Consider the following 19,849-nt stretch of genomic DNA (forward strand, 5'->3'; position numbering starts at 1 on the left):
AATATGGAATAGACAAACAGGATAATTTTATATTGTGATTTGTGCCATGAAGGAAATAGTGATTTGAAATGGTAATGACACGTGGTAGGAGGTGGTCAGGGAAAAGCTGTTTTAGGGGGTAGCTTGTGAATTGACATCTGAAGAATGAGCAGCCAAGCCATGTAAGGAAGGAATTCTGTGGCTTATGGTTGGGGGAAAATATTAGACAGCCATGTCCTTGAAAGAATTTTCTTTAGTCTTTGTGTCACCCTTAAAGATGTGTACTTTTCCCCCTTAAAGATACACACTTTAAAGTCTCCTTTTTTCATGATGCACACAGTTCTGTTCAAAAGCATCGAAAAAAACAAAAATACTCAGAAAGCAAATAAACAGTTCTTACTTGTTTATTTAGAGAGCTCTTTGTCCAAAAGATAAAATGTTTTTTTCCTTAGCTTGGCTTCCAAGGCCCTTTAGTAGTAGTCTTTGGCTTAGTTTAGCTTTACACCCCTTTTATATCATCTGTATGAGCTTTGTGTTCTTGTCAGACTAATTTTACTCCTTGCCCTCTGAACCTGTGTAACCTTGTGCCTTCCTCTTCGTATGCCATTTCTCATACAGTTGTTTTCTTTTTTTTTTAATTTTTAATTTTTAAATTTTTTTTAAAAGGTTTTATTTATTTGACAGAGAGAGAGAGCCAGCGAGAGAGGGAACACAAGCAGGGGGAATGGGAGAGGAAGAAGCAGGCTCCCAGTGAGCAGGGAGCCCGATGTGGGGCTCGATCCCAGGACCCTGAGATCACGCCCTGAGCCGAAGGCAGATGCTTAACGACTGAGCCACCCAGTCGCCCCACTCATATAGTTTTTCTTGATTGAAGTTTATTCTTAACTTCATTGTACCCAGTGTTAAATCTTTTTGTCAGATGATCTTTGTAATTTCCTTTATTATCTTAATATAACTGAGAATTGTGAGTGAAACCCATGAGAGCATAGCACATACTTGAAGATTCCTTTGTATTTTTCACCCATTTTTAGTTTGAGGGGTATCATGAGGCTTCCAGAGTTGAAATTGGTTACTTCTTGTTCAGTTGATTATAGTCACAAGGTAAAATTACTTGGAGAGACATATAGGCATGACAGGACCTGCCTCTTTTTCTCCTTGTTTGCTGTACTCTAAAGGCATCAGCTTGGGAAAGGGTAACACTCGGTTTGCAGCTACATTGTTGCTTACCCTGCCTTTTCCGAATCTTACGATAATTTGATACATTCTCTTAAAACTTTTTTTTTTTATGTTAACTTTTTCTTTCAAAGGAGTGCTTACCTTACTTCGACTAGCCCCATAGTTAATACAAAAACAAGGGAACAGAATAATGTGAGATGTAATCTAATTACACTGCATAAAAATAGCTGTTAAGGAGAGATGTGTGATATGATAGGGGGCATGTTTTAGATTGGAGGATCAGGAAGGGCGTTTCTAAGAATGTGGCGTTTAAGCTGAGACCAAAGGATGACCAAGAAATAGGCAAAGGAAGAATGGAAGATAGAGGTGAAGAGGTAGAATGTGTGAAGGATCTAGGATGGGAAAGAACTGGGCATGTGTTCAAAGAACTGAAAGTGACCAGGACAGCTAAGGTATAGTGAGCAAGGTGTGGTGAGTGCTGCAGAATGAGGCTGGGAGGGTAAGTAGGACCATGAAATTGAACGACTTCCCTCTCTACCCATTAAAATTCAAGACACATGTCGTGCTCAGGGATGCAGGCTTGAAAGATTACTTGGCTCTGTAGAGACTGTTTTGAAAGAAAGGTAAGAATGAAAGTGGGAGAGCATTGAGAATGTTATGGTGAACCCAGTGAATTTCTACTGGAGTCAGTAAGAGTGAAGAGATCCTTACTCCAAGATTAATTCTACATAGCCCTGTAATGCCAGCTCTTTGTTCTGCGTGGTACTGAATCAAATGCTTGAGATCACTGAAGAGTCAAGAGTCCTGCGTTGATAATTTTTCTAAACAAATGGAAGTAATTCTACACTATTCAACCAGTATCTTATTTGACAAGTGAAGATAACCATAGAAGTTAGGTGACGTCCTCACTTTTATTTAGTAAGGCAGAGGCAAAATCTGGACTGAAGTCGAGATTACCTGATTGAGTGGTTCTCGTTTCAAACATCAAATTTTTTTTTTAAGATTTTATTTTATTTGTTTGACAGAGACAGCCAGCGAGAGAGGGAACACAAGCAGGGGGAGTGGGAGAGGAAGAAGCAGGCTCCTAGCGGAGGAGCCTGATGTGGGGCTCAATCCCAGAATGCTGGGATCACGCCCTGAGCCAAAGGCAGACGCTTAACGACTACGCCACCCAGGCACCCCTCAAACATCTATTTTTAAAAATAGAGGTATAATTCACATACCACACAAATTACCACCACCACCCCCCACTGAAAGCCCCATACCTATTAGTAGTTACTCCCCATTTCTTCTCCCTGCCTGATTCCCAACCATTGATTTGCTTTCTGTCTTATAGAGTTTTCTGTTTTGGATATTTCATATAAATGGATTATACATTCTTTGTGACTGGCCTCTTTGACTTAATATAGTGTTTTTGTGGTTCACATATGTTATATCCTGTATCAGTACTTAATTCTCTTTTTTTCCCCCAGGTTAAAGTTTCTTTACTTCAGTGTAATTCTTAGATCCTTTAAAATACATGTAAAATTTTCTATAAGAGAATATCATACACAACTTTTTGCAGATTTACATTCCCTTGTGACATTTTTTTGTTCAAAGCATCTCAAAGGATTAGAGTTTGAGAAATGATATATTAGGGATCTCTGTCTAAGCTGTATAAGTCAAAGTCACATGTAAGGTATGGTAGATAATTTTTTTGGGTAACAGTTTTGTTGATGTGTAATTCACCTTTCATACAGTTCACCAATTTGAAGTGTGCAGTTCAGTGGTTTTTAATGTATTCCCAGTTGTGCAGTCATCACCACAATCAATTTTAGAACAATTTTATCACCCAAAAAGAAACCCTATAGCTTTCACTTTGCCCCCAGACTTCAGCAACCTCCTTTCTGTCTGTAGATTTACCTATTGTGGATGTTTCATATAAGTGGAGTCCTATTAATACATAGTCTTTTGTGACTGGTTTATAGGACTTAGCATAACATTTTCAAAGTTCATCCATGTTATACCTTGTGGCAGTATTTGTTCATCCTTATTTTTGAATAATTCGTATTTATTTGTTAATTGGATAGACGTTTGGTTTGTTTCCATCTTTTGGCTGTTCAGAATAATGTATGAACATGTGTGGACACATGTTTTCATTGCTCTTGGATATATACCTAGAATTACTGGGTCATATGATAAATCTGTGTTTAGCCTTTTACGGAAATGCCATACTGTTTCCCAAAGCAGCTGAGTATTTTATATTCACAACAGCAGTTTGTGTGAGGATTTCAATTTCTCTGCATCCTCAACTCTTGTTATAGTCAGTCTTTTTGACTATAGCTCTCCTAATGGATGCGAGTGGTATCTCATTGCAGGTTTGATTTGCATTTCCCTAATAACTAATGTTGATGAGCATCTTTTTGTGTGCTTTTTGGTCATTTAATATGTCGTCTTTGAAGAGATGTTTGTTATCTTTCAGTCACTTTAAAAGTGTATTACTTATCTTTTGAGTTGTAAGAGTTCCTACAAGTAGAACTAGATAAAAGTCCTTTGCATAGGATTTGCAAATATGTTTTCCTCTTCTGTGGATTGACTTCTCACTTTCTTGATGGTATCCTTTGAAGCACAAAAGCTTTAAATTTTGACAAAGTCTAATTTATATTTTTTCTTTCTTCACTTGAAATTTGGTGATGAAAAAAACCTATGTTTTCTTATAAGAGTTTTACAGTTTCAGCTCTTATATTTAGGTCTGTGATTCATTTTGTATTAATTTTTGTGGGTAGTATGAGGAAGGGTCCAACTTAACTTTATTCTTTTGCATGTGCACTGTCCCTTGAAGTATTTTGTAAAATTCCATTTCTAGTCTTTAGATAAACATAAATGTATGTTACCTACACATGTAAGAGTAGGAAAGATGTGGGTAGTTGCAAAGGAAATGTGTAATACATACTTTGCACAAAGTAGTTTATATCACTGTGCAAAAAGATATGTAGTGTATTCATTTGGGGTTAATGTAAAGGATAGCAGTATTGTTTTTATTAATTTTTTAAAGATTTATTTATTTGAGAAAGAGAGGGTGTGCTTATGTGAGTTGGGGGGCAGAGGGAGAGACTCTCAAGTACATACCTTGCTGAGCACTGAGCCAGACGGGGGGCTTGAAGTATGACCTGAGTTGAAACCACAGATGCTTATCCGACTGAGCCATCCAGGCGCCCCAGCAGTACTGTTTTTAAAACAAGTTTTATTAATGAAATTTAGTGAAAGCTGCGTCTTTCATTTATCTCTGCTAGTTTAATAATTTTTGGTCCTTACTGTGTTAACAAAGGGATCTCCTTGTTAGTATTTGTTCATGATAGATAGAAGTGCAGACAAATTGCATAGCATTATTGTTGATGATGAAATTTTTGCAAGTGGTGAATATCTTGGTAAAAGTTTGAGACAAAGCCAAATACTCTGCAGTACAATTTGCACAGCAGTTACATTCCTAGAAAATGTAACATATTGTGTTAAGCAGAATTAGGTTCTGGGCTCAGCTAATTAGGAGCTGACTTTTTAGATGGCACAGGTCTTTGAGAAATGTCCTCTGCATAGTGGGCATCCTTGGCCTCCTTACATTAATTGCCAGTGGATACCTTCATCTAGAGTAGTGCTGTCCAGTGAGTCATGTATGCAATTTTAAATTTTGTGCTAGCCAACATCTGGAGTTAATTTTTAATTTTAATAATAAATACCATTTAATGTATCAAAAATAGTTCATGTAATCAGTATAAAAATATTGTGCTATTTTACGTTCTTTTTGTATTCAGTCTTTGAATCCAGTGTGTTTTACACATGTAGCAAATTTTGATTTAGAGTAGCCACATTGCAAGTGCTCGGGAGCTATATGTGGCCTAGTGGGTTGTCACTTGGATAACACTGATCTAGACGGAGTACTCAACTACAGGGTACTGTCAAATGCAAACCTGTTGTTGCATTATCTGAATCATTTCTACCCTCACCAGGAGACATAGTCTTGTTAGCTACATTGTGCTTTTCTACCACCATTTAGCTCATATACAATTAATAAATTGGAGCATGACATTAATAAACTGAAGCTGTATTGGTTCATATGTGAAATTTTTTTTTCTAGGCAAGGAGAATCAGAATAGCAGGAGTAGGGTTATAACCTTCAAATAGAAAGGAAAAAGCTCTCATCCAGCTGCTGCACAGGCAAGACCCCTAAAGAAAATTCAAGTCTGCTCCCCCAGCCTTGCTTGCATGGCTCTCTGGTCTGTGGCAAGTTGCACTTTCTTCTCTGTCCATTTTAACTGTAGCCTCAGTGTTCACAGCTTCACTTCTACGTTCTCAGCCCCAGCAAGCCTCATTTCTACCCTAATGTGTTTTTGGTTTTTTTTTTTTTTTTTTTTTTTTTTTTTTTTANTTTTGTATTTTTAATATACCCTGAAACAATCTATAACCATGCTGAGCTGCTTGCCTGTGCTGTTCAAGTTTTTGTTAGTGCTTTGGTTATAATGGAGTGATGTGCTCTATTTTTCCCATAAAACTAATTTTTAGTGTGATTTTGCAGAATTTAAGGTTTGTCAGGAAAACATCCTGTTATGGTAAAAATACTCACTATAGATGTGGCTTTCTTTGTAAAATCTCCTTATTTTTTAACTATTTGTGGTCTCTTGTTTTGGACTGATGAGAGGAAGACCAAAGACAGTGGAAGGCAATAGAGCATCTAAAGTGTGGCCTAGATACTCACATCAAAACCATGTTCTTAAAAATTTACATCCTGGGGGTCCCATCCCATATCCTGTGAATCAGAATCTCTGTGAGATTCAACCTTGAAATGTACATTTTTAAACTATACTGAAGTTTGAGATCCACTGCTGAACTTCATTCAGTTATACCTACTGTCTGCTTTTATTAGTTCGAATAGCAGTTTAGGGTGGTAGATGTCCTTGAAATCTTTCATTTAGTATCCTAGGTATGCCTTACCCATTCTTTCCAGTTAATTGTAGATGGCAGCATTAAGACTTGATTTCTAAGTCCGAGGACCTGGTAGTGAATTCTGGTGGTTGTCATGTTCTGAATAAGGACACAAATGCCATAATATTTACCCCTGAGTAGAATGAAAACTTACTGCTTGATTTTTTTGAAAAGCTGGCTGCGTTTCCCAGCCTTGTTGGCTCATATAGAAGTGTATATTCTGTTTTCCCTCTAATATCCAAGTTCCCTTTTCTAAGTGGAAATGCAATGTAATTGCTTAATTTCTAGCTGAGTCGGGTGCATTTTGCTACATTTGTTGACCCATTTCCCAGAGTACTCTCCTAGAGCTCCATCTTTCTCAGTTTGGAGTTCTAGCCTTTTCACCCTTAAGCTCTAGCTTCTGAAGTTACAGAGGATGCCAAGTAGGGATTATTCTGCCCTTTAAATAATGAAGATTCTGTCAGGGAGGTCCGTATCATGCATTGTGTTACATTAATTGCTTATCTTAGATTAATGTCTAATCTAGGAATCAGCAAAGTTTTTCTTAAAAGGCTGGATAATATTTTAGTCTCATGGGTCCCACAGTCACTGTCATAATTTAAAAAGTAGCCATAGGTAGTACTTAAATGATTGGCTGTCGCTGTGTTTTGATAAAACTTGATTAATGACTTCATTAAAGAAAACATGCATCCAGCAGATCATAATTTGCTGATCCTTGGATTCTAGTCTGACATTAGCATCCAGTCAAGTTAAAACATCTCCGTTTTATATCTGCCTTTGGTTAAGCACTGGATGAGAGAACTTCTCCCAAGCATAAACATATAATCCCTTTATTCCACTCCCCCCCAAACTCAAGTAATTCTCAGTAGTATCCTTTTCTTAGAAATCTTGAAGACTTGCTTCGTTAGTCCTAACTTTAATTTCTTAGGTATCATTTAAAGTCAGTTGTCTCCCACTTAATCTATAAATACTACTTTCTTCAAAGAGATTTTTAAGTAGTGAGCCCCTTTTTAGGTAGTATGCAGAGAGCATAAAGGGCACCAGACCATATAAACAGCTTTTGCTCCCATTACTTTCTTGGGCCAGGTAGCATCCATGAGACTATCTCTTACCAGCATATATATTATCTTCCTTTTTGCACTTGAATAATCGCTGATTTTTTATTGAAATTCTGAGTTCAAGTTTTATGCATGGCTCTACTCTTCTTTGGATATATTGGCATCCACAGATCACTTCTTTCTCTCAGTCTTAGACTCTGTGTGTCATAAGTATTAATAAAAACAAAAAGCTTGTGTTCTTATCCTGAAACATAAAGACTCCTTGTAGGGCAGGAAATAAAAATTTACGTGAATTTTTTAGATAAAAAAGATTTCAAAGAAATTTTGTGTTGTAGTGCTTTGTATTTTAGGTATAAGAAATGTAGCTCTGGGGGCGCCTGGGTGGCACAGCGGTTAAGCGTCTGCCTTCGGCTCAGGGCGTGATCCCGGTGTTGTGGGATCGAGCCCCACATCAGGCTCCTCCGCTGTGAGCCTGCTTCTTCCTTTCCCACTCTCCCTGCTTGTGTTCCCTCTCTCGCTGGCTGTCTCTATCTCTGTCAAATAAATAAATAAAATCTTTAAAAAAAAAAAAAAAGAAATGTAGCTCTGGAAAATCATGACCACCATCATCGTTACTCTGATGCTGGATAGGGCGTGTAATAATCACTTTGCTCTTTGTTAAGTGTGTTAACTTCAGCTTGGAAAAAAACTACATGCGGGAATTAAAAGGCTCAAATGAGATACCTCCCAAAAATACCTTGGAAGATAATATAAATTGTAGCTTTTATTAAGGAGAGTTAACTGTAACTTGGTATGATCATGTTTTTTAGGGGCAAATCTGCCCTGCGTTCAGTTCTTAAGCACATCCTTCTGGCTGGAATCTAAAGATTTATTGCCTACCATACTCTCTATAAAACCTCTTTTACTTAGTTTTGGATCCTATTTAAGAACGTTAGTTTATTCTAACTAGAGGGTTATATATATATATATAATGTTAGTTTATTCTAAGATACAGAAGTTTGAGATCTTAATCTCAAGATTATCTTAATCTTGCCTCTCACTTCTTTTTTAAGTTTCAGTTGTTGGTTTTGCTAAGTGGTCTTGATAAATCTATTTCACAGGGTGTAGACTCTAATCCCTAGTCAAAAAGCTCTTGTCTCTGAAAATGTCTTCCCTCTCAACAGCTGATTGAGTTTTCTCTTGTCTCTAAAGTCTTAGGCTAGGGTGCCTCGATGCTTGGGTTTTTTCAGTATATAATGCCCTCTGAAAAAAACATATACTAGGCCTAAAAACTATCTGAAACCATCTGTCAGATTGGTGGAATATTCACTGTCTCTTCAGAGGTAAGAGTTTATAAAAATTGAGTGCTTGTCGCTTTTTGAATTTTCATTGATACTAAGAATAACACTAAAGTGGAGTAGATTCCTGGATCTTAACCTCATGAGAGATCATTAGACCTCATTCCTAATATACCTTATGTTTATAGAGTACTTCACTTCTAAAAGACACTTTTAACAAATCATTAATGTGGCACTTTTATTTCATAGTCTAAGTGTAGGTCATCTTGCTTAAGAATATATGCAAATAAATGTCAAGGCATCTAACCCAGGCTTCTTAAAGGATCATTCTAGGATTCATTTCAGTCTATAAAATTGGCCTTTTCTTTATTATTGCCAACATATTTATGGAAATTTCAGCGGGAATCTCAACTCTACTAGGGATGGATAAATATGACATTCTTTGTATATGTTATTCAGTTTCTTATCTGTATTGTCCTGTAAATCTGATTTTTTTAAAATTATAAGTACACCTGAAAAGTACAAATTTTGGTATAGGTTTAAGATTTTCTTAAAAGCTTGTGAGTATTAATTTTTCTTTGTAAATGAGTGTGTTGGGGTTTGGTGATTCACTAAGAGGGTCACAGGACCCAGTGTATAGTCATTATCATAGCTATGACTTATTACTGTGAAAAGATACAAAGCAGAGTCAGCTAAGGGAAAAGGTATGCAGAGCAAAGCCTGGAGGAAACCACGTGCAAGCTTCCAATAGTCTTCTCCCAGTAGAGTCACACAAGACATACTTCATTCCTTCAGCAATGAATAGTGACAATATTTGTGAAATGTTGACTATAAAGGAGGCTTATTAGAGATTTAGTACCCAAAATTTTTTATTGGATTTGGTTTGTTACATAGGCACCTCTACTTACCATGTACCAAAAATCTGGATTCCCAATGGGAAAGCATATGTTAAGCATAACCATATTGTATGCACAGGAAGCTTAGGCACAGCGAGCAACTGTCAGGTCCTGTGGGAACTCTCCAGAAATCTAGGTTCCCGTATGTCAGCCAAGGGCCAGCTGTGCAAGCGGGCCTTTCTAAGTATAGAGATCTTAGGCTGGCTATGTTCACTTTTCTGCTCACTGAGTTTCTCTTGACTGATTTCTTTTTGATTGTGTTTATTCTTACACTGTTTACTGAAGAATATTTTGCCTGCTGTATTAAAGTTTAGGGTGTTTTGTATAAACACATACAGCAAGATAAAATTAAAAACAAGTAGATGAAGAAGTCATCAAGCAGTAGCCTGGTTGAGAATTTCCTCTGTTGTACCACCTACATTATGCCACGTTCTTCAGTAACCCTCTACTGTCTTTTGTCACATCACTAGTGTTTTGGGGTCTTTGAATCTGCTTCTAGCTTCTCTTATAAACTGGCCCTTATCCAAGGTTAGATGTTGGCCATTGCCTTTTCTCTTGCCATTAATTCATTCCAAGTTCATGGTGCTTGTTGATATTATGCAAGGCAAGTTAGTCCCTTGCCTTTCACTTCTAATGGAGGAAACTTCCAGATCACTTCTGAATTTCTAGCGCTCCGTAGATCTGCTGACATTTCCACTTGGATATCTGAAACGTTATAGTCATCTTCTGTCTGTCCCAGTTCACTTTTCTTGTCTACTTATTTTCCCTCCTAACTGAAATAGTTAATTCTTAATCATTTCTACTTGTAACAACTCTGGTTCTAACTGGTGACTAATTGCTAGACCACTCAGCCGTTTATATGACTCTTCCCACTTTTTGTTCGTTATAGTGTAACCTTCATACTATTGCTGGTGTAGTTTGTTTTTTAAGTTGAATTATGGTACGTTATTGCTGGAAGAAAGTAATGAAATACAATTAGAAATTGTAATAGCAGATAGACTTTTGTGGTGAACCTTTTTGTATCTTTAATCATTGTTTTTGCAAGTCTGTATTTTTACACCTTGGCTTTTCTTAAGACAGTAAATGCTGTCGTCCCTGATGGTCTTTGAGATGTGTGGATTAAAACTCATAAAACTCATAAAACTCACGAATTACTTTTAAGCAATTCTTAGAGTTGGTCCTGTAATTAGGAGACTTGATATCATCTTCATCATCTTGAAAGAGAGTACCTTCCTTAAGACTTAACTTTCTTAGTATTGTTTTAGTTGAAAAATTGGCAAAACTACTTAAAATCAAGTTGCAGAGGCTATTTAAGAAATTGAAAAATAATTGCAAAAACATTTGGATATTTGTGACTTTTAATTCTGTATCACTGAATTTTGTGCCTTTTTTCTTCATGTTGTGTTTCTGTCTTTCCCTAATAAAACTCTTATTTTTTTTAAAAAAAGTTGCTATAAATGATAATGATGAAGTTTTGCTCATCTAATTATACATAACATTTTTCCATAGGCTGTCAACCATGTAAGCTATATGCTCTTTAAGCCATATCTTCAATAGGCTCACAAATACTTTATATATAAGAAGTATGAATATGTATATATTCCAGATGCTTATGTAAAATGATGATTTAGAGATACACGATCTGTAGTATGATAGAAACCAATTGAAATTAAACATGAAATACAACGTATTATTCACTTTGGTCTTTATTTCTTTTAAGGGACCAGTTACTCTCCACAAGAAAATTCACACAACCACAGTGCTCTTCATAGTTCAAATTCACATTCTTCTAATCCAAGCAATAATCCCAAGCAAAACTTCAGATACAGTAAGTATATAAACATGCCCAGTTTTGGTTTGGGGGGGGGGTTCGTGTGTGTGTGTGTATGTGTGTGTTTATTATGCCCCCCCCCAAAAAAAAACTCCTTGACCAAGTCTTGTTAAACCTGATAAAATTTTGACTAAAGTTGACCTTTTTTTAATGTATTTGAAGTAATGTGCTAACCTTAGTAGAACTGAGACTAGTCAGGAGATACCATTCGGTATTATTTCATCACTTTTCCTATACAGAGCAAAATTTTACCATTGCAATGTCTGAGATAGAAAGAACTATAGATAATGAAATGTCTGTAGTTAAGGTGTTTTACCTTGAGCTTGTTCTCCTTCTGTAATACATACACTTCTTTTTTTTTTTTTTTAAAGATTTTATTTATTTATTCGATAGAGATAGAGACAGCCAGCGAGAGAGGGAACACAAGCAGGGGGAGTGGGAGAGGAAGAAGCAGGCTCATAGCGGAGGAGCCTGATGTGGGGCTCGATCCCATAACGCCGGGACCACACCCTAAGCTGAAGGCAGATGCTTAACCGCTGTGCCACCCAGGCGCCCCAATATATACATTTCTTAAAACATATTTAGAACATCTGTGTATTACACACCCTACTAAACACTAATGATGTAGATTCCTGTCCTCAAGGCAGTGAAAGTCAGGAATTTTAGATACTTTTAAACTGAAGTAACTCAGCTTGGCTTTTTTAAAAGTCAGGGTTCAAATGGAAGTTTTAATACATCATTCAACAAAAGTTTAATAAGTTTTCAATTTGTCAAGCATATGGTAGGTTGTAGATATATAGTACTAAGAAAATGTGGCCCATCTTAAAGGAACTTTAGACCTGTGGTGAAAACTGAAGAGTAAACAGTTAAAACAGTGCATGTTAAAGTTGCTTTGGGAGCACTCAAAAGGGAAACTCCAAGCGGGATGAGAGGAAAGTATTAAAGAACAAGTAACACTCCCCAGTAGATTGACTATATAACAGCTAGTTGAAGAGGTCTGGAATTTGTGTGGTATGCAAAGGGAACAACATCTACAAAGACTTAGAGAAGTGTGTGAAATAACATAGCATATTTGGAGAACTGAAAGGATTTTTGAAAGTGTGAAAGAATGGCAAGAGCTCAGGTTACAGAGATAAGTGGGAGCTAGATTGCAAAAAATTGTATATCTTACCAAGGAATATGAATTTTGTATAAAGGCAGTACAGAACTGTTGAAGGATACAGTTGGTGAAGTTACCTCATACTTGGAATTTTAAAAATTCTATCAGGTAGTAGCGTGGAAAATACAAGAAGGAAAGAACAACTAGAAGGCTATAAAAGTGTAGGTTGAATCCAACAGATTTTGCCTTAGATATTTGGGTGATCATCATACCTTAATCAACATTGAAAGGTCCTTGTGATTTTTTCTTATTCCTTAATGAAACAGTGTGAATAGTACATTTCCAAAGAAAATCAAGACATAAATGATAGCATTTTCATTAAGATAAATTTAGAAGTTTTAAGTATTGTATCAGGGTCTAGGTAGGAAAACAAAACATGCTAGTTAGCACAGAAAATTTGATAGCACAGAGAATTTTATATACAGGATTGGCTAAGCAGATACTATGTGTTATTGAGGACAAAAAAAAAAAGGAACACTGAGGTAATACACATATAGAATGTAGTATTCACCCTTAGGGCTGGAGTACGATAGGAAGAGGTTGTGGTATTTAGAACCTAATAGCTTAGAGGAGGAGCCCTACAGAACTGCTGATAGTACCTCTGTGGGGTATGATGAAGCTAGTTGTGGTTCGGGACAGATAGCAGCTAGAAATTGGAGACAGCCGTGGCTGCTAGGCTTCTCGTGCCTTTCAGTCTTAACTCCAGTGCCTACTGTTGGCAGAATCTAACAGGTAGCTAGCTGACTAAACAATGTAATTTGTCCTAGCATCACAGAACAGTATAGAAGGGGGTGGTGGTGAGACTGGGACAACAGCTTGGTAAACCTTAACAGGTGTTAGCATCAAACTACTTGTGATGAGTTATTTCCAATAAGGTGTACGTATATTCAGGACTTTAGAATGAATCTGTAGAAGTCGGCGCCATTAATTTACAAAGTAACAAACACTAAAGTTCCATTTATCACTGACATTTCCAGTTTGGTATTTGTTGATAGTTACGGTGGCAGGCCATGTGGACATTCTTTTGGCTTAAAAAAATCTTAATTCAGGGAAAACTAATTCTGGTTGTTTTGATTTCTAAGACATAGGTTAAACATAGTGAGATCAGAAAGGATAAATAATAAACAGATAAGCTTGATTGATCCAAGTCATACATGGTGTCAGGGGTTTTCATTTTGTGGGTAGAAGCTGAAGACTATTACATGAATGGAGATTAAGTGTTACATGTTTTAAGAATCAGGATTTCCCTTTCTGTAGTTTTCAACTGTAGGTATAAAATTTATCTCCAAGTAGTGGTCATTTTTATTGTGCCCAGTGAGCATGACACATACATTATTCATAAACTGCAAATTTAATCTTACCTGAGAAGTTGGCTTTTGAACCTTTATGCAGGTTACTTATAAACTCACTTTTTGTCTTTAAATCACTTCTGATGGAAGTTTTTAAGCAGTAAGTAAAACATAAAATTAGTTTTTTCGTAATGAAAGGATAAAAGAACACATGAATATTAGGTAACTTAGGTCAACACATTTTTAACCCAGGTTAAAATATAGAATAACTTTTTAAAAAAATAGTTCCTTTTTCTCTTTGAAGTTTTCAGGTTTTAAATCTGTCTTTGAAAATCAGTAACAATATTGTCTAGTTATGTACACAGACGTTTGGTTGTATGGGTGATTTATATTTATCAACTGTTGGTAGTCGAGTTGAAGTTGCCTTATGTTTTCACTATTAGGTTAAGATACTCACATGTAGTTCCCTTAAGTCCTGTGATGAACATTTATTGTGGTTTAATACAGAGCCTGACCCATGGTAACTATTTAGGAAAAGCTTTTTGAATGCTTCTCTTTTTCCTAATCTAAATCATAATAGGACTTACCTCATATAGCTTGTTTTAGATTAGTTATGCGTATTTGTGATTTTTAAGAGGCCTCTGAATTGTTTCATTTAGAAAAACAAATTTATTCCCATTTAAACACATAATTGCTATCTTCCCTTCTATGTATCCACCAATCTTGATTTGCTGGGAAGTAACTTTAAATTCAATGACAGATGACTTCACATTTATATTCCAGCTCCACTTGTTATCACGTAGATATCTTCTGCATTTTTTGCAGCTTTTCAGCTTGAGGCTCTCAAGATTATTTTCTGTAACCAGTCTTTTTTTTTTTTTTTTTAAGATTTTATTTATTTATTCAACAGAGACAGAGACAGCCAGCGAGAGAGGGAACACAAGCAGGGGGAGTGGGAGAGGAAGAAGTAGGCTCCCAGCGGAGGAGCCTGATGTGGGGCTTGATCCCACAACGCCGGGATCACGCCCTGAGCCGAAGGCAGACGCTTAACTGCTGTGCCACCCAGGCGCCCCTGTAAACCAGTCTTTGCTTGAAGATACTCTACTTAATTTTAAAAAATTAGAAATTTATCAGAGAACTCTTAAGACTCCATGAAATTCTTTGTTACAATAAATGCCATCTTTGATGTTGATGTTGTTATTCAGTGAACGGCTCCTTATTAAAAATTCGTAAGTTAATTCCAGGATTAACCATTTCTTTTCCATCATTTCACTTGGGGAAGAAGTGGTAGGATTCTGTATTTTAAGAGAGAGATCAGAAAGGGATACACTTTTTTTTTTTAAAGAAGAGAAAAGCACACTTAAAAGACATTTTGAATTGAAGGAGAGCAGGTGGGTGCCTCTGTAACTGTTTAGTACTATGCTTTCAGAGCAGTCCTTTTCCTACCTTTTGGTCTCAAGACCTCTGTCTACATTCATGAAAATTGAGAGCTTTTGTTTATCTTTTATCAATATTTACCATATTTAAAAATTAATTAAAACGTGATAAATATGAGGGCTGTGTAGGTAGGTGACTCAGTTGGTTAAGCGTCTGCCTTCGGCTCAGGTCAGGATCCCAGAGTCCTGAGATGGAGCCCCATGTTGTGCTCACTGCTAAGCGGGGGAGCCTGCTTCTCCCTCTGCCTCCTGCCCTGCTTGTGTGTGTGGTGCTCGTGCTGTCACTGTCTCGCTCAAAATCTTCATTAAAAAAAAACTTGAAAAATAATTTTAAAATCATTTGATTGTAAACCCTTTACATGTTAGCATATGTAATGTTTTTATGAAAAATAACTATTTGTAAAACAAAAATAGATCTTGACTATCTCTTTAATGCCTGTCTTAATAGGAGATACCTAGAGCTTCACATGTGCTCTGCATTCAATCTTTCGTGACAACAAATCTCCTTCCATAGCATCTGGGGAAATTCCACTCTGTTCGTGTGATAGAATGAGGAAGAAAAAGACAAAATCATTTTAGTTTTACTGTATGCCTTAGTGCTTATGTTGGCAAGTACATCAAGCCTAATTCAGAATATTTGAAGTGTTTGCAGGCCTTTTGGGGGTTCTTAGTTGTAGATATTCTTTTTTTTTTTAATCAAATTTATAACTTAAGATCTGATGTTTAATATGATGATGATAGTTGGTAACACTATATTGTGTAATTGAAACTGGCTAAGAGTGAAGACTTAAATGTTTTCACAAAATCTGTGAGGTGATGGATGTGTTAGTGAACCAGATAGGCGGAATCCTTTCATGGTGTCAAATCATCACAGCATACACTAAGTATCTTCCAGTTTTGTCAATTATACTTCAGTAAAGTTGAAAATACATAATAAAGAAAAGCAATAACACCTGTTGCACATCAGCATTTTAAAAATTCCCCATTACTGGGGCACCTGGGTGGCACAGCGGTTAAGTGTCTGCCTTCAGCTCAGGGCGTGATCCTGGCGTTATGGCATCGAGCCCCACATCAGGCTCCTCCGCTATGAGCCTGCTTCTTCTCCCACTCCCCCTGCTTGTGTTCCCTCCCTCTCTTCGCTGGCTGTCTCTATCTCTGTCGAATAAATAAATAAAATCTTTATAAACAAAAAAATTCCCTATTACTAACCTTTTTCCCCATCCCCTTATCCGTTTTTGAGGATGGAAGTGGGATGAGAAGCTAAAGTTACTGGTATGTTATTGTAATGCTGTACCCTGAAACACATTTTGTTAAGTAAGACATTAACTTGCACTAATCTAAGATTTGGTGGGCAAAATCAGTGCAGTGTCATAGACCCATACTCTTCAAGGTTCTGGTCTGTGAACTTTTAGCTGCCCTGGAGGTTATGCCAGGATGTAAATTAACTGTCGTTAAATAATACACGGTTTACTTGAGCTGAAGTTTTGTTTTGTTTTTCTTTCTTTTTTTTTTTTTTTTAAAGATTTTATTTATTTATTCAACAGAGATAGAAACAGCCAGCGAGAGAGGGAACACAAGCAGGGGGAGTGGGAGAGGAAGAAGCAGGGTCCCAGTGGAGGAGCCATGTGGGGCTCGATCCCATAACACCGGGATCATGCCCTGAGCCGAAGGCGGACGCTTAACCGCTGTGCCACCCAGGCGCCCCTGTTTTGTTTTTCTTAAAGTGAGACTCTAGATGGGGAAAAGAGTATGTCAATATATACTCCTTTCTGTTCCTTACTTTCTTCAGAACAGTTCACAAAACCATCACTTTGAAGAGCACTGGTTAGACCACTCTGCCCTACTCTGATGTTCTCTGTCCACCTGCCTCAAATCTTACTCTACTTCTTCAGACCAAACTAATGATCAATCCCATATAACCACTTTCCAAGGAAACCAAATCTTCCAGATACATCCATAGAAGTGTTCAGTTTGTGTAATAATTTAGGTACAAGGAGTGGTGAGTGGTGAAAGAACATTCTGAATTTGGTCTTCTGTGGGTTTCTGCAACTTGGTTGTAGCCTATTCTGAAAACTAGAAGGATTGAGAATTAATTTTCCCCCTAGTATGAGAGTTTTGGAGGCACAGGGCTGATTTCCAGTCACTTCGTTATTTTGAGCCATAATCCCAAGAGCATAAATGTGGCAGAATATGCAATATTTTTTCATCTACCCTCCAAATTATTGCGGCATTTTGAGAATTGGTGTTGATTTGTTGGAAATCACGGGCATCCTGAAACCTAGGTTTTGATCCTTTCCTCTATCACCAGTTAGTTTTGTGACCTATTGACAACTCTTAATGTTCTCTAGGCCTGTTTCCTACTTGGTAAAATTAAAGCTGAGTCAGCAGGGCTTGAGCGTTCATTTCTTTCCTCAAGCTTTAAAATTGTGTCACGGTACACTGGTGAACCCAGAAGTGTAGACTACCAAAGTATAACATTTCAAACTCCTAGATCCATTTCTTGACTATTTTCTCAAAGAAGTGTACTCAGTATTCTACTAGATTTCCTGGTGCTTATAAAATACCTAAAGAAAATGTATTTGAGAGTTTTTGAAAGGCTGGTTTTGTTAACAGGGACTTGAGTGATGCTGCTGACCCTGTATGTGAGACAAGGTTTAGCTAACACTTGCCTCGTCTCATGGATTTTGACAGTGAAACAAATAATAGGCTTTTAATTAGCTTTGTGGGTTTTTTTTTAATATTTTATTTATTTATTTGACAGAGATAGAGACAGCCAGCGAGAGAGGGAACACAAGCAGGGGGAGTGGGAGAGGAAGAAGCAGGCTCATAGCAGAGGAGCCTGATGTGGGGCTCGATCCCATAACGCCGGGATCACGCCCTGAGCCGAAGGCAGACACTTAACCAACCGCTGTGCCACCCAGGCGCCCCTGTGGGTTTTTTTTTTAATGTTGTGGGGTTTTTTTTTTCCCACTAAGTAACCGTAAATACAGGCAGGTGGTTCTCTGTTAATACTGTATATGAATACTGTTGTGCATAATGAGTTTAGAACTGATGTGCTATCATGCCATCAGATCAGTTAGTTGACTGTGGATTTTCTAAACTGCCCCCCCACCATGTGACTGGATTTCAGCAAGTAAAATTATAATAATGGGGAACTTCGGTAATGCTTTTCTAAGTCAAGATGTTAATTTTGCGTTTCTCGTTTTGTGCCTAATAAACTAATGTATATTAATGTGTTTAATTTCATATTTTACAGGATTTTCCATTGTTATTTTTTAAGGTGTTCATAGACTAAGGTCTCCTGAGGTGTATATACACAGATAGTTACATTCTAGATCAGAATGCTTTTATTGGCAATCTTGATGTTTCATATCAAGTGATTAAATAGTATTACTATTTCTAATTTTTAAAAATGTATTTTTAAGCCTTATGATTCTGCAGATGACTGGTCTGAGCATATTAGCTCATCTGGGAAAAAATACTACTACAATTGTCGAACAGAAGTTTCACAGTGGGAAAAACCAAAAGAGTGGCTTGAAAGGTATTTGCTCTTACTAATTGAAAAATATTTCTTACTCTTGATTTTATAGCTTAACATCTTTAGAACATTCTGAGTTTAGGTTTCTTACAGTGAAACTCATCATTCCCGTCTTTAACTGTAGTAGTTGGCCCATTGTGTTTTCTGTAATTTTCTCTTTAGTTAAAAAACAAAACAAACAACTTGGACACATAAACAACTGTCCACAAGGACCTTGTAAACCGTCAGTATAGTTAAGATTTTATATCAGCCTACACTTAATACATCTTCCTTTTAATTTGTAATAGAAATCTTCATAATTCTTAAAGTACAATAATATGTTTCCTTCATATATGTAGAATTAATACTGGAGAATTTTGGTTGTAGGGCTAATGACATCTCCCACACCAGTTGATATTATGGCTGTGTTCCGTTCTTTTGTTTTCCATATACCGTTTTGTTGAGCATTTGACCAGAAGTGTTACATGTAAACTCATTGTACTTGATGTGATATTTATGGGTTTATCTGTGTTTTATTTTTAGAGAACAGAGACAGAAAGAAGCAAACAAGATGGCAGTTAATAGCTTCCCAAAAGATAGGGATTACAGAAGGGAGGTGATGCAAGCAACAGCCACTAGTGGGTTTGCCAGTGGAAGTAAGTATTAATTTTTTTCTTTGAAACAACGTGGTGTTTGAGTCACTCCTCTAGTTCATATATTCCTATCTATATACACAGCTGTTTACATATCTAAACTAAAATAATAGAAACATACAGGATTCTTATATGTTAGATATGTCTTCCTAACCTTCACCATTTTGTTTCCTGGAAAGAAAAAGGGTGCACAAAGGAATAGTACACACATGTATTCATCACTACTCATAATGGTTGTAACAGTTGAACTGGTAGAAAACAAAATTTCATAATATTGTGGATTGTTTTTTTAAACAGGAGTTTTTTGGGTTTTCTCCCTTTTCCTGAATTGTCTCCTCTTAAACTGGACAGTGAGATGCCTTCCAAAACTCACTCAGTCTTTCTAATAATTGAATTGTAGTCACACAGAAGTAGTGACATCAAAGTGTCTGTTGGTGTTTTATGTTCATCAGTGAGAAACTTTTTTATCCTGTATCTGGAAACTGATTTTATCATGATCATAGATGTAGATAACATCTTCATAACTCTGGGCATCCCGTAATGTTTTTTTGAGGTCAGATTTTTGTCTAAGTGGGACAATATGAGTAACATGCATTTATTTCTTAATTCAAATTAAATTTGT

General features: G+C 36.7%; 1 protein-coding gene across 1 annotated transcript in view; it reads left to right on the forward strand.

The window, feature by feature from the left end:
• WAC (WW domain containing adaptor with coiled-coil) overlaps window positions 1–19,849 on the forward strand; it is an 81,174-nt gene that overhangs the window by 33,736 nt on the left and 27,589 nt on the right. Inside the window, 4 exon segments of the mRNA XM_034644205.1 lie at window positions 11,063–11,148; window positions 11,150–11,170; window positions 18,483–18,598; window positions 19,118–19,230. Of these exon segments, the coding sequence (XP_034500096.1) occupies window positions 11,063–11,148; window positions 11,150–11,170; window positions 18,483–18,598; window positions 19,118–19,230 (336 nt within the window).

The sequence above is a fragment of the Ailuropoda melanoleuca genome, chromosome 15, assembly GCF_002007445.2.
Source record: "Ailuropoda melanoleuca isolate Jingjing chromosome 15, ASM200744v2, whole genome shotgun sequence".
Taxonomy (NCBI): Eukaryota; Metazoa; Chordata; class Mammalia; order Carnivora; family Ursidae; genus Ailuropoda; species Ailuropoda melanoleuca.